Source organism: Cebus imitator, unplaced genomic scaffold (assembly GCF_001604975.1).
Source record: "Cebus imitator isolate Cc_AM_T3 unplaced genomic scaffold, Cebus_imitator-1.0 Scaffold415, whole genome shotgun sequence".
Classification (NCBI taxonomy): Eukaryota; Metazoa; Chordata; class Mammalia; order Primates; family Cebidae; genus Cebus; species Cebus imitator.
The window spans coordinates 515,344-527,427 of record NW_016107730.1 but is presented as its reverse complement, the minus strand read 5'-3'; the positions used below and the strand labels follow the sequence as shown (position 1 = coordinate 527,427).

General features: G+C 55.7%; 1 protein-coding gene across 2 annotated transcripts in view; it reads left to right on the top strand.

The window, feature by feature from the left end:
* The first annotated feature begins 370 nt into the window (after positions 1 to 370).
* CNTNAP1 (contactin associated protein 1) overlaps positions 371 to 12,084 on the top strand; it is a 16,592-nt gene continuing 4,878 nt past the window's right edge. The window contains exons 1-18 of one of the 2 annotated variants that reach the window (XM_017509385.2): positions 371 to 733; positions 1,659 to 1,760; positions 1,874 to 2,067; positions 2,503 to 2,650; positions 2,733 to 2,936; positions 3,476 to 3,660; positions 4,442 to 4,585; positions 5,269 to 5,530; positions 6,010 to 6,159; positions 6,426 to 6,597; positions 7,051 to 7,157; positions 7,618 to 7,737; positions 8,067 to 8,270; positions 8,465 to 8,621; positions 8,706 to 8,833; positions 9,130 to 9,315; positions 9,829 to 10,050; positions 10,311 to 10,550. In XM_017509385.2, coding sequence (XP_017364874.1) covers positions 670 to 733; positions 1,659 to 1,760; positions 1,874 to 2,067; positions 2,503 to 2,650; positions 2,733 to 2,936; positions 3,476 to 3,660; positions 4,442 to 4,585; positions 5,269 to 5,530; positions 6,010 to 6,159; positions 6,426 to 6,597; positions 7,051 to 7,157; positions 7,618 to 7,737; positions 8,067 to 8,270; positions 8,465 to 8,621; positions 8,706 to 8,833; positions 9,130 to 9,315; positions 9,829 to 10,050; positions 10,311 to 10,550 — 2,989 coding nt within the window. In that variant the 5' untranslated portion in view covers positions 371 to 669. Of the gene's footprint in view, positions 734 to 901; positions 1,533 to 1,658; positions 1,761 to 1,873; positions 2,068 to 2,502; positions 2,651 to 2,732; positions 2,937 to 3,475; positions 3,661 to 4,441; positions 4,586 to 5,268; positions 5,531 to 6,009; positions 6,160 to 6,425; positions 6,598 to 7,050; positions 7,158 to 7,617; positions 7,738 to 8,066; positions 8,271 to 8,464; positions 8,622 to 8,705; positions 8,834 to 9,129; positions 9,316 to 9,828; positions 10,051 to 10,310; positions 10,551 to 12,084 lie in introns of those variants that run through there. The other variant, XM_017509386.2, reaches the window with a different exon arrangement.

Below are 12,084 nucleotides of genomic sequence, written 5' to 3'. Positions count from 1 at the left end.
GATATTGACTAAATTTCTTGACCCCTCTGAGTCTGAGGTTTTTCATCTGCAAAGTGGAGTAAGGCAAAAATGTTAAATTCACAGTGCCCAGAGAGTGCCCGGTAACACTCCTGGAGTATAATTTGCCTTCAGAAAATGTTAGATTATTTTACTTACCCTTCATTCCATTTTCAGGCACTACCCCCTCCACCACTTCCCTTTTCTTGAAATTGTCAGGATGCTTCTGGGCTTTGCTTCCCCGTCCTCACCCTTGTGGCCTTAGTCCTGGCCAGCCTTGGGTTACTTGGGGTTTTCCCGGTGGCTAGAGGCTCTCTACCCCCGCCCTTTCGCAGCACGGCTGAGGCACGCGCTTGCGCGGGGTCCGGGAAACCGGCGCGTGCCAGGAGAGAGAGGCTGGGGAAGGGGGGAGGTGAGAGGAGAGAGGGTGGAAAGGAGAGGATAGAGAAGAGCGGAGGACCAGGAACGACAGAGAGAGAGAGACAGAGAGAGAAAGAGAGAGGGCGCCAGATTGGGGGCGAAAGGAGAGAGGGAGGAGGGGTGGGGTGGGTGAGGAGGAGAGATCGGTCTGCTGCAAACCCCAGGAGGAGAGCTTGGAGCCCAAGCCAGAACTCGAGTCCTAGCTAGAGCCAGGCACAGGGAGGCGGCTGCCGGGATCGTCAGCCCTGCAGGATGCGTCTCCGGCTCTTCTGCATTCTGCTCGCCGCGGTCTCAGGAGCCGAGGGCTGGGGCTACTGTGAGTGTTGGGCTCGGAGGCAGGTGGGGTTGGGCCCAGGAGTCCAGACCCTACAGGGCGGTCCCGCACCGCATTGCGGCTGGGTGGTCGCGGATCCTTCCCGGCCGGCTGGCGCGCGCCCGCTGGCTCTCATCTTTTCCTGCCTCTCCCCCGCGCTCCGCATTGCAGCTCTGAGGCTGCCGCGCGCGCCCGGGGCTGGGGCTGGGCTCCGGGGCGAGGTTGAAGTCAGCCGGGCAGGGATTTGGGGATGGGATCCAAGCAGGGGCTGGTGCCTGGGTCTGAGGCTAGGGCTGAGATATACGTGTAGTACTGGTGACCGAGAGCAGAATTAAGGTTTTGCCAGGGCTTGAGGCTGGACTTTGGAGCCCGCCAAGGGCCAGGTTTTGTGGCTAGGGCTGGGGTTTGTGGCTGGGGCTGGGTTTTATGGCTGGGATCCAAGCAGGAGTTGGTGTCCCTGATTGATGCTAAGGCTGGACATGGAGCTGTTGATGGTCCTAGGACTGGCTGAGGTTGGGTGCAAGGCCTGTATTTGGGGATGGTGCATGTTTTGGGGGCGGAGTGGGGATTGAGGCTAGGGTTGGAGCTGGATTGGTGTCTTGGGCTGACTCAGGTTCTGGAAGATGCTGATGTTTAGGATTGAGTTCGGGGAAGTACTAAACCAGGGCAGGCACTGGGCTAGCTAGGGAGGGTCTGGCCTTGGGCCTATAGGTGTAGCCTAGGGGTTTCCCTAGAAGGAGAAGGCATCCTCCTCTGAGCATGCAGCTGTTGCTGCAGCCAGGATTGAATAGATGACTTTAAGGTAGTGTGTATCTGGGGGTGGGGGTTGGGGGCAGATAATTCGGAGTTTCGGTTGCTCAGTGGGCCGGCCTTTGGAAGGGCTTGGGAAGGGCCAGCGCTGACTAACTTGTCAGTTTCTTTACCCTAGACGGCTGCGACGAGGAGCTGGTGGGTCCCCTGTATGCACGATCCCTGGGTGCCTCCTCCTACTACAGTCTCTTCACTGCGCCGCGATTCGCCAGGCTGCACGGTGAGCTCCGCGGAGCAACAGCTGCGAACCGGCAGCGAATCTTGGCAGGGTGGGGGACTCCGGAGGGCTTCAGGGAGAGGGGTAGCTGGTTAAAGCTCCTGCCCCTTCTATAGGCATAAGCGGGTGGTCACCACGGATTGGGGATCCGAATCCCTGGCTCCAGATAGACTTAATGAAGAAGCACCGGATACGGGCCGTGGCCACACAGGGCTCCTTTAATTCTTGGGACTGGGTCACACGTTACATGCTGCTCTACGGCGACCGAGTGGACAGCTGGACACCGTTCTACCAGCGAGGCCACAACTCGGTACTCTGGATGTCAAGGCGGGAACACTTGGGGAGCGTCCTCTGCTCCAGGCTCCGGGCTGGGCACCAGCCTCTGGGAAAATGGAAGGGGCGGGGGTGAAGGCACCGATGAGGAGCAGTGACTCTCTCCAGAGGGACTGTCAGCCTAGGACGTGCGCGAAACCCACGGTTCACAGGGTTTAACATACTTTAGGGTAAAACCTGGCAGCGCATCCTAAGGAGGCGACATTTGATTTCAGGTTTGAGGAAATAATAGGATGGTGGGAGAGGACACTTTAGGGAAACTGGGGGCAAAGCCACCCAGCAGGGGAGATCAAGGAGTCTTTACTTTCCAGAAGTCGAGATTGGCTGGGTATGAAAGTTGGGGCTGGGAGGCTATGGAGAAAGCAGCAGAAGATGGGAGGTGGTTACTTACTCCTCTCCCCCACCCCCGCAGACTTTCTTTGGTAACGTGAACGAGTCGGCGGTGGTGCGCCACGACCTGCACTACCACTTAACTGCGCGCTACATCCGCATCGTGCCCCTGGCCTGGAACCCACGTGGCAAGATCGGCCTGAGGCTCGGTCTCTACGGCTGCCCATACAGTAAGCGTGCAGAGAGCGCGGAGGAGGCCCGGGAGACAGTCAGTCTCCCCAGTCCCCGGCCCACCCACTGTCCTTTCCGCAGAGTCCGATATACTCTATTTCGACGGCGACGACGCCATCTCGTACCGCTTCCCGCGAGGGGTCAGCCGAAGCCTGTGGGACGTGTTCGCCTTCAGCTTCAAGACCGAGGAGAAGGACGGGCTTCTGCTGCACGCCGAGGGCGCCCAAGGCGACTACGTGACGCTGGAACTGGAGGGGGCACACCTGCTGCTGCACATGAGTCTGGGTGAGCTCGGCGACTGGGTGCGATGCGGGAGCCAACCCCTGACGCTCTCTCACCGCGCTCCTCGCACCACTCCTCCGCGCAGCCGCGCTCACGCCTGGTCTTCCATTCCAAACTGCCCCTTTCTTGTTGCATTTGGTGCTAGCAAAACACTGGAGTCGGAGTCAAGGGAACTGGATTCCAGTCTCAGCTCTACCACTACCCAGCGCTGTGACCTTGGATGGGGCACTTCCCCAGCCTCAGGTCCCTTGTAAAACTATACATATGCGCGCACACACACACACACACACACACACACACACATATTGTATCTCGTTAGCTTTGCAACACCCCCGGGATGGGATAGAAGCAGCTCATGTGTTCCAAGTTTTACAGACAGGAAGCAGAGGCTAAATGGCTTACCCTGTCAAACACCCGCCAATGGCTGTTGCTCTAGTCGCCCACTCTCCCTGGTTGTCCTGGGCTTTGTGTTCTGCCTAGGAGCTGGGACTCCCTGGAGTTCTCCTGGCTTGAGGTCTCACTCTGTCCTGCCCCACCCTCAGGCAGCAGCCCCATCCAGCCAAGACCAGGTCATACCACGGTGAGCGCTGGCGGCGTCCTCAATGACCAGCACTGGCACTACGTGCGGGTGGACCGATTTGGCCGAGATGTAAATTTCACCTTGGACGGCTATGTGCAACGCTTTATTCTCAATGGAGACTTTGAGAGGCTGAATCTGGACAATGAGGTGAGAGATTCGGGAGATGCCATTTCGTTGGGGGGGGGGCGGGGTGCTGGGTGAGTGAGTGGAGGACAGTCTCTCTCTGTCTTTCTGTCTCTCTCTCTCTCCTCTCTTTCTCTTTCTCTCTGAGGTAAGACCTCACATTTCAGGTTGGGGGTGGTGGCTCATGCCTGTAATCCCAGCACTTTGGGAGGTTGAGATGGGAAGACTGCTTGAGGCCAGGTGTTCAAGACAGACCTGGACAACACAATGACATCACACCTCTATTTAAGGTTTTTTTTTTTTTTTTTAAAGACCTCGAATTCCAATTCCCGAATATCCTAGCAGCCCTTGGCAAACTTGCTGCTCACCAGAAAAAGGCCTGTTTTTGTTCGTTTGTTTTGGTGGGTGTTGTTGCTGTTAGCATGCAGACTCCCAGGCACCATTTTAGAACTGAGATGGGGTTTGGAAATCCAGATTTTGGGGACTAGACAAGGCAGGAAAATTGTCCCCTTAGATCCTCCCACAAGTTTTTGGAGTTGTTAAAGACCTTGGACCCGACTGCAGAGAAGAATCCCAGACAGACTAATTGACTTGCCCAAGGGCGTGCAGCCGATTTGTGCTGGAGTCAGAGCTCGAACTCAAGCCTTGAAAGGCCTAGCGAGCTTTAGTACCGACACTGGGGACATGTGTTTCAAGTCTTTTACAAATCCCCACCTGGCGCTTGGGAAAGCGTCCGGCGGGGACGCGTGAGAAAGGTAGGCGCGCTCCTGTGCCCGAGAGGCCTCATTCCCCACCCCTCCCGCAGATGTTCATCGGAGGTCTGGTGGGAGCCGCGCGGAAGAACCTCGCCTATCGGCATAATTTCCGCGGCTGCATAGAAAACGTAATCTTCAACCGCGTCAACATCGCAGACCTGGCCGTGCGGCGCCATTCCCGGATCACCTTCGAGGCCAGTGGGCAGGGGGTCTGGGAGGACAGGATACCAAAGCCTCGTGGAAAGCAAAGAGGTGGAACGGGAAGAGATAATGGGCATCAGATAAAAGCCGAGGATCCCTCTGTCCCCAGCCAAATGCTCAAGTTGGACGCGGGGGCGGGTCTCACTTGAGGTGCGCAAGCCACGCAGCCTCCCAGTTAAGAAGCCGTGGGTGGGTCCAATGATCTGCTTAATTCATAGATAAGCAACGTAAGGCGCAGACACAGGGAGTGGCTTGACCAGGGGACGCACAACTGAGTCCCAACTCAGCAGTGGCTGAGTAGGACTCGAACCGATGGCTTCTTTGATATGCTCCCCTCACCCCCTCTCCGACTCTGGAGCTCTGTCGGGAAGCTGGCAGGAGCCATGTCTGTGGCCCGAAATTGCCTCTCGATACTGGAAGGAAAGAAGTGGTCACGCTGCAGATGGTGGAGATCAGCGAGAGGAAGCGAGCAGAGTTCCAAGGGCTGACTGGGTTGGGGGTCCCCTCCACGGATGGACGAGCTTGGAGGGGAAGGGGGTCATGTCATGGTTGGAGATCTCACCCTGTCAACACCGAGGGAGGGCGGTGACCAGGGTCTTAGACCAGTGTGAAAACAACTCTCAGCGGGGGCAGAAGCGGCTCCTGGGTGTTGATGCGTCATCACTTTTGCCCCTAGGGTAAGGTGGCGTTTCGTTGCCTGGACCCGGTACCGCACCCCATCAACTTCGGAGGCCCTCACAACTTCGTGCAAGTGCCCGGTTTCCCGCGTCGCGGTCGCCTGGCAGTCTCATTTCGCTTCCGCACTTGGGACCTCACCGGGCTTCTCCTTTTCTCCCGCCTGGGAGATGGGCTGGGGCATGTGGAGCTGATGCTCAGCGAAGGGCAGGTCAACGTGTCCATCGCACAGAGCGGCCGAAAGAAGCTTCAGTTCGCTGCTGGTGAGGGCGTTTCGGGGGAGGCACAGGCAGAGAAAAGAAGGGGAGGGGAGCCCGGGAATGCTGTAGGCCTGGACGGAGGCCTTTACATTCTGGAGAGGAGAGAGGGAGTGAAGGGGGCCCGGCAGGGGGTCCCAGGGTACTGGGAAAGGTGGGAGTGGCTGGAGGCAGTGAGGAGGCGGTTCTCAGAGGCTGCGGTTTCTTGGTGGAGGGGGAAGCCTGGGAGTCCTGGTATTCTCCAGTTCCAGAGGGCCCCTGGAGATTTCGTTACTCATTTATAACGTGCAGACTCTGTGGCAGTTGCTGGGTCATGGATAATGAAGAGACATTCAGAGAGGTCTCCACTGGGTGTGAGAAGGGTAATCACCGGGGCACACAGGCTGCTACGGGGACACAGTGGGGCTGCTGCTTCCCCACTCAGGACATTCTTCTAGGCTAGTTGCTGCCTCCCTCCACCCACACCATCATCCATTCTTGTCCAGGGTACCGACTAAACGACGGCTTTTGGCACGAAGTGAATTTTGTGGCGCAGGAAAACCATGCCGTCATCAGCATTGATGATGTGGAGGGGGCAGAGGTCAGGGTCTCATATCCACTGCTGATCCGGACAGGGACCTCATACTTCTTTGGGGGTAAGTGGGGGCCAACCTGACTGGACCTCTGTTTCTGGGTGGGAGGGCTTCATCTAAGTCCACCCAGATAGGGCCACATGGACAATTCTGGAGGGATCAAGCCCTCCTTCCCCTCTGGGGCCTCAGAAGTGGAAGGCCATTGCCATAGTCTATACTTTGGTCCTAGTCCCGTTTCTTCCTTCCTTCTGGGTCCCCACTGGCATCTCCCTGGGGGAGGGTCTTTGCGGTCTCCCCTGGGGAGGGTCTCACAGGGGTGGTTGCTCCAGGTTGTCCCAAGCCAGCCAGTCGATGGGACTGCCACTCCAACCAGACGGCATTCCATGGCTGCATGGAGCTGCTCAAGGTGGATGGTCAACTGGTCAACCTGACCCTGGTGGAGGGCCGGCGGCTTGGATTCTATGCTGAGGTCCTCTTTGATACATGTGGCATCACTGATAGGTACCCAGAAGCCCCCAACAAGAGGTGACCCCTCCAAAGCCCTCTTCCCTGGTCTCCCAGCAGGAATGGCCTTTCTCAATAATTTCCCTTCTCCTTGTCTCTGCTCCCTAGTCCCCTGTTGGGGATGATTCTTCTTTGATCTCTTACCTCCTATTTCTTCCCTTAAGGTGATACATTCTTAGGATGGAAATGATGCATATGCTTTTGGTCCTAGAGGGGCTTTTTTTTGGGGGGGGGGTGAATGATGGGGTAGAATAAGGCATGTTTTGCTGTTTTCAGGAAGGGTGACAAGTAGTACTGGAGCCCCAAGGACTGCCTAGTGCCCCTGCATCTGGGCGTACACCCAGCTAGCTAGGCGGGTGTGTCTCACCGGGTTCTGGGGCTCTAAGAGATCAGACCCCACTCTCTAGCTCCCAGTAAGGCTCCTTCCCTTGGTGCTGACCCCTTTCCTAGGTGCAGCCCTAACATGTGTGAGCATGATGGACGCTGCTACCAGTCTTGGGATGACTTCATCTGCTACTGTGAACTGACGGGCTACAAGGGAGAGACCTGCCACACACGTAAGCCAGATGCAGTTTAGGGGAGAGTCAGGGACAAGGGGAGTCAGGAGAAGGCTGCTGGGGATCAGAGGCTGCTAGAGATGGTGGGGCTGGCCCTTCTAGCCCTCTAACTCTCTCGTTTTCCTTTTTTGAGATGGAGTCTCACTCTGCTGCCCAGGCTGGAGTGCAGTGGTGTCATCTCAGTTCACTGCAACCTCCGTCTCCTGGGTTCCAGCGACTCTCCTGCCTCAGCCTCCCAAGTAGCTGGGACTACAGGTGTGCACCACAACGCCCAGCTAATTTTTGTGTTTTTAGTAGAGACAGGGTTTTCACCATGTTGGTCAGGGTGATCTCGAACTCCTGACCTCAGGTGATCCATTGCCTCAGCCTCCCAAAGTGCTGGGATTACAGGCCTGAGCCACTGCGCCCAGCCAGCCCTCTAACTCTCTAACTGCCTTTGTCTCACCCTACCATCTGCAAGCTTTGTATAAGGAATCCTGTGAGGCTTATCGGCTCAGTGGGAAAACTTCTGGAAACTTCACCATTGATCCCGATGGCAGTGGCCCCCTGAAGCCATTTGTAGTGTACTGTGATATCCGAGGTAAGTGTCTCTGAGGGGATGAGGGGAGAACAGGGAGGGAGAGTGGTGGGTGGGGGCCAGTTAGACTAAATAGGTGGGGTAAAGAGGGCAGACGGGAAGAGGACACTGAGGAATTTGTAATCTAGCCTTCAAAGTAAATCCCAGCTTCCTTACCCACTCCAGCTATCTCATTTCCAGCCTACAATGCAGAGTTCCCAGGACAGAGCTGGAATGGAGCTGCTGGCCATGTTCAGTGGCTCTGAATTGCAGCAGCAGTGGTGGAGGTAGGCAGGAAGATGGGTAGAGAATGCCCAACTCCAGCCAAAGCTCTGTCCCCTCTTGTCTCCCAGAGAATCGAGCGTGGACAGTTGTGCGGCATGACAGGCTGTGGACAACTCGGGTAACAGGTTCCAGCATGGAGCGGCCATTCCTGGGGGCTGTCCAGTACTGGAATGCATCCTGGGAGGAAGTCAGTGCCCTTGCCAATGCTTCCCAGCATTGTGAACAGTGGATCGAGTTCTCCTGCTACAATTCCCGGCTGCTCAACACTGCAGGTTAGGGCTGGGGTCAGGGAGGTGGCGGAGCTAAAGGAGACGCCACTGGGGGCCTGGGAGAAGGAAGCCAGAGAGCTCAGCTGGGGCCTTGGGCTAGAAGATTCAAGGAGGGGTCTGGGCTGGTCGGAAGGGCCAGAGGGGCCCAGAGGCTATTGGAGGGACAGGACCTGGAAGCTGCTGCACCTCTTCCCCAGGAGGCTACCCCTACAGCTTTTGGATTGGCCGAAATGAGGAGCAGCACTTCTACTGGGGAGGCTCCCAGCCTGGGATCCAGCGCTGTGCCTGTGGTCTGGACCGGAGCTGTGTGGACCCTGCCTTGTACTGCAACTGTGATGCTGACCAGCCCCAGTGGTGAGGGGGCAAAGGGACAGGGTTTTTAGGAGTCCAGGGGGAGCTGAGTGGCTGGGGCTAAGCCACGGCATCCTGCCCCCACAGGAGAACTGACAAGGGACTGCTGACCTTTGTGGACCATCTGCCTGTCACTCAGATAGTGATAGGGGATACGAACCGCTCCACTTCTGAAGCCCAGTTCTTCCTGAGGCCTCTGCGCTGCTATGGCGATCGTGAGTGGCAGTCCCCTTTTGTGTGCCCTTCCAGAGCTGACTCTCCAGTTTCCAAAAGCTAGGCCGCATGAGTCACTGGAGGTCTCTGGCTGGGGTGCCGACCCCCAGCTCCTGCTGTGATGCCACTTCTGTCACTGCCCCTCTGCACCTGGCTCCTCTTTCATTCCACTCCTTAGTCTCCCCTCCGTGACCTCCAACTCTCCCCCTTTGACCGACTTTCCCTGCCCCCAATCCCAGGTTCCCTTCCTTCACCCTCCAATCTCCCTGACAAGACCTTCCTCCATCTGCTTTTGTAGGAAATTCCTGGAACACCATTTCCTTCCACACCGGGGCTGCACTACGCTTCCCCCCAATCCGTGCCAACCACAGCCTGGATGTCTCCTTCTACTTCAGGACCTCTGCTCCCTCAGGAGTCTTTCTAGAGAATATGGGGGGCCCTTACTGCCAGTGGCGCCGACCTTATGTGCGGGTGGAACTCAACAGTGAGCCGGCAGACTGTGGGAGGGCCTCGGGGTAGATGAAGGTGCTGTCTGGGGAGACCTAGGCAGGTGCAGGCTGGGGTTGGAGCCGAGGACAGATGCCCTTTTGACAGGCAGTATGGGAAGGGTTGAGATGACCCTGGGTTCTAGCCCTTGCTCAGTCTTGATGGCTGGCCAGGTGACCCTAGGCACTTACTTGGCTTCTCTGAGCCTTAAGCCCCTTCCTTATACATAAGGAAGCTGGGCCTTCGAGTCCCTCTCACTGCTGATTAGCCATGCTTCTAGCCTGGGAGGTGAGGCTGGGAGGCTGGCTTCAGGGATCTGTGATTTGGGGAGAGACTAAGGATATGAGGTTTTAAGCAGTTGGTAAGTTTCATTGCAAGCTACAGACAAATAGGAGGGATGTTCAAGGAGATCCGAAGAGGTGAGGGAAAGAGGTTGTACTGGGCAAGGAATCCATGAAGGGTCTTATAGGCCTGAGTCCTTTTCTCCTCCCCACCCCATCACATTGTCCAGCATCCCGGGATGTGGTCTTCGCCTTTGATGTGGGAAATGGGGATGAGAACCTCACAGTACACTCAGACGACTTTGAGTTCAATGACGATGAGTGGCACCTGGTCCGGGCTGAAATCAACGTGAAGCAGGCCCGGCTCCGAGTAGACCACCGGCCCTGGGTGCTGCGGCCTATGCCGCTGCAGACCTACATCTGGATGGAGTATGATCAGCCCCTCTACATCGGTGAGCAGCAACCCAGAGGCAGGTCTGAAGCCTCCTTTCCCTTCCCACCCTCCAAGGCCACTCGCCTGGTTTTCCAGGAGCCTCATGTCTTAGGTGCCAGTCCCCTCTGCTTCAGAACAAGCTAGGGCTTCACTTGTTCCCTCCAGGCCTTTGTATCCCACTCTATTTTTCTAACCCCCTTGGCTCCCTTTCTAACTACAATACTTACTCCTGTCTCTGGCTCTACCCCCATTTCTTGACCTGTTGCCTACCCTTCACAGGATCTGCAGAGCTTAAGAGACGCCCCTTTGTGGGTTGCTTGAGGGCCATGCGTCTGAATGGAGTGACTCTGAACCTGGAGGGCCGTGCCAATGCCTCTGAGGGTACCTCACCCAACTGCACAGGCCACTGTGCCCACCCCCGGCTCCCCTGTTTCCATGGAGGCCGCTGCGTGGAGCGCTATAGCTACTACACATGTGACTGTGACCTCACAGCTTTTGATGGGCCGTATTGCAACCACGGTCAGTGCTGCTGGTTACGGGGCAACAGGAAGCCATAGGGTGTAATGGGAAGTAGGGAGGGCAGGGAAGCAAATATCATGTAAAGCCCGCATCATGGAAAATTCGAGTTGTCGCTGGGTTCCTGGGCTCTGAGTTTGGGGAATCAGGCAGTTGAAGATGATAGGTGACTTCAAAGGCATGAACAGGAAAGGATGGTACAGCTAGCTGTGCAAAAAGAGCTGAAAATCATCAAGCATGCTTTGGGAGGCCACGGTAGGAGGACTGCTTAAGGCCAAGAGCTTGAGACCAGCCTGGGCAATATGGCAAGACCCTGTCTCTAAAAGAAAAAAAAAAATTCTTTTATGTATTTATTTATTTTTTGAGACATAGTCTTGCTCTGTTACTCAGGCTGGAGTGCGGTGGCGTGATCTCAGCTCACTGAAACCTCCGCCTTCTGGGTTCAAGTGATTCTTCTGCCTCAGCCTCCCGAGTAGCTGGGACTACAGGTGTGCACCACCACGCCCAGCTAATTTTTGTATTTTTAGTATAGACTGGGTTTCACCATATTGGCCACGGTGGTCTCAAACTTCTGACCTTGTGATCTGCCCGCCTTGGCCTCCCAAAGTGCTGGGATTACAGACATGAGCCACCATGCCTGGCCAAAAAAAATTCTTAATTAGGGGCATGGTGGTACACACTTAGGCCTAGCTGAGGTGGCAGGATCACTTGTACCTAGGAGGTCAAGGCTGCAGTGAGCTATGATTGTGCCACTGTACTCCAGCCTGGGGGACACAGCAAGGACTGTGTCTACAAAAAAAAAAAAAAAAAAAAAAAAAAAAAAAAAAAAAAAAAAAAGGAAATCACTTCCCCATCGTCCCGCTATCACCATGGTAACACAGGCAAACTCCCTTTAAGTGTATATGATGACTACTGTATTCTTAAAACATGTCTATGACCTGGTTCTTGGTTAAGGTGAGCCTTGACATTCCCCATAACAAGATTCTACACACATACCCAGACTGTATCTTCCCTAAGGCTGGTCTATAGGAAGGATATATGGGCAGGGGGTTACCGGTGGGAGGAGTCTCGGGGACTAGGAAGATACAAGACTTAGGGACCAACAGATTGCTGGTGTGGTTTGGAAGTGTGACTGGTGGCACATATACTACGTGGGGTCAGGATATCTCCATTCTAATCTTGGCTGTCCCCCTAACTGTGTCTTTTTTGAGATGGAGTCTCACTGTCACCCAGGCTGGAGTGCAGTGGCGCGATCTTGTCTCACTGCAACCTCTGCCCTCCCCGGTTCAAGCAATTCTCCTGTCTCCTCTCTATAGTAGCTGGGATTACAGGCGTGCACTACCATGCCCAGCTAATTTTTGTATTTTTAGTAGAGACGGGGTTTTGCCATGTTGGGCACGCTGGTCTTCAACTCCTGACCTCCTGATCCACCCGCCTTGGCCTCCCAAAGTGCTGGGATTATAGCACTGTGCCCAGCCTTACTGTGTGTCTTTTTTTTTTTTTTTTAAGTTGGTGTTCCAGTTGCCAGTTGAAGAGG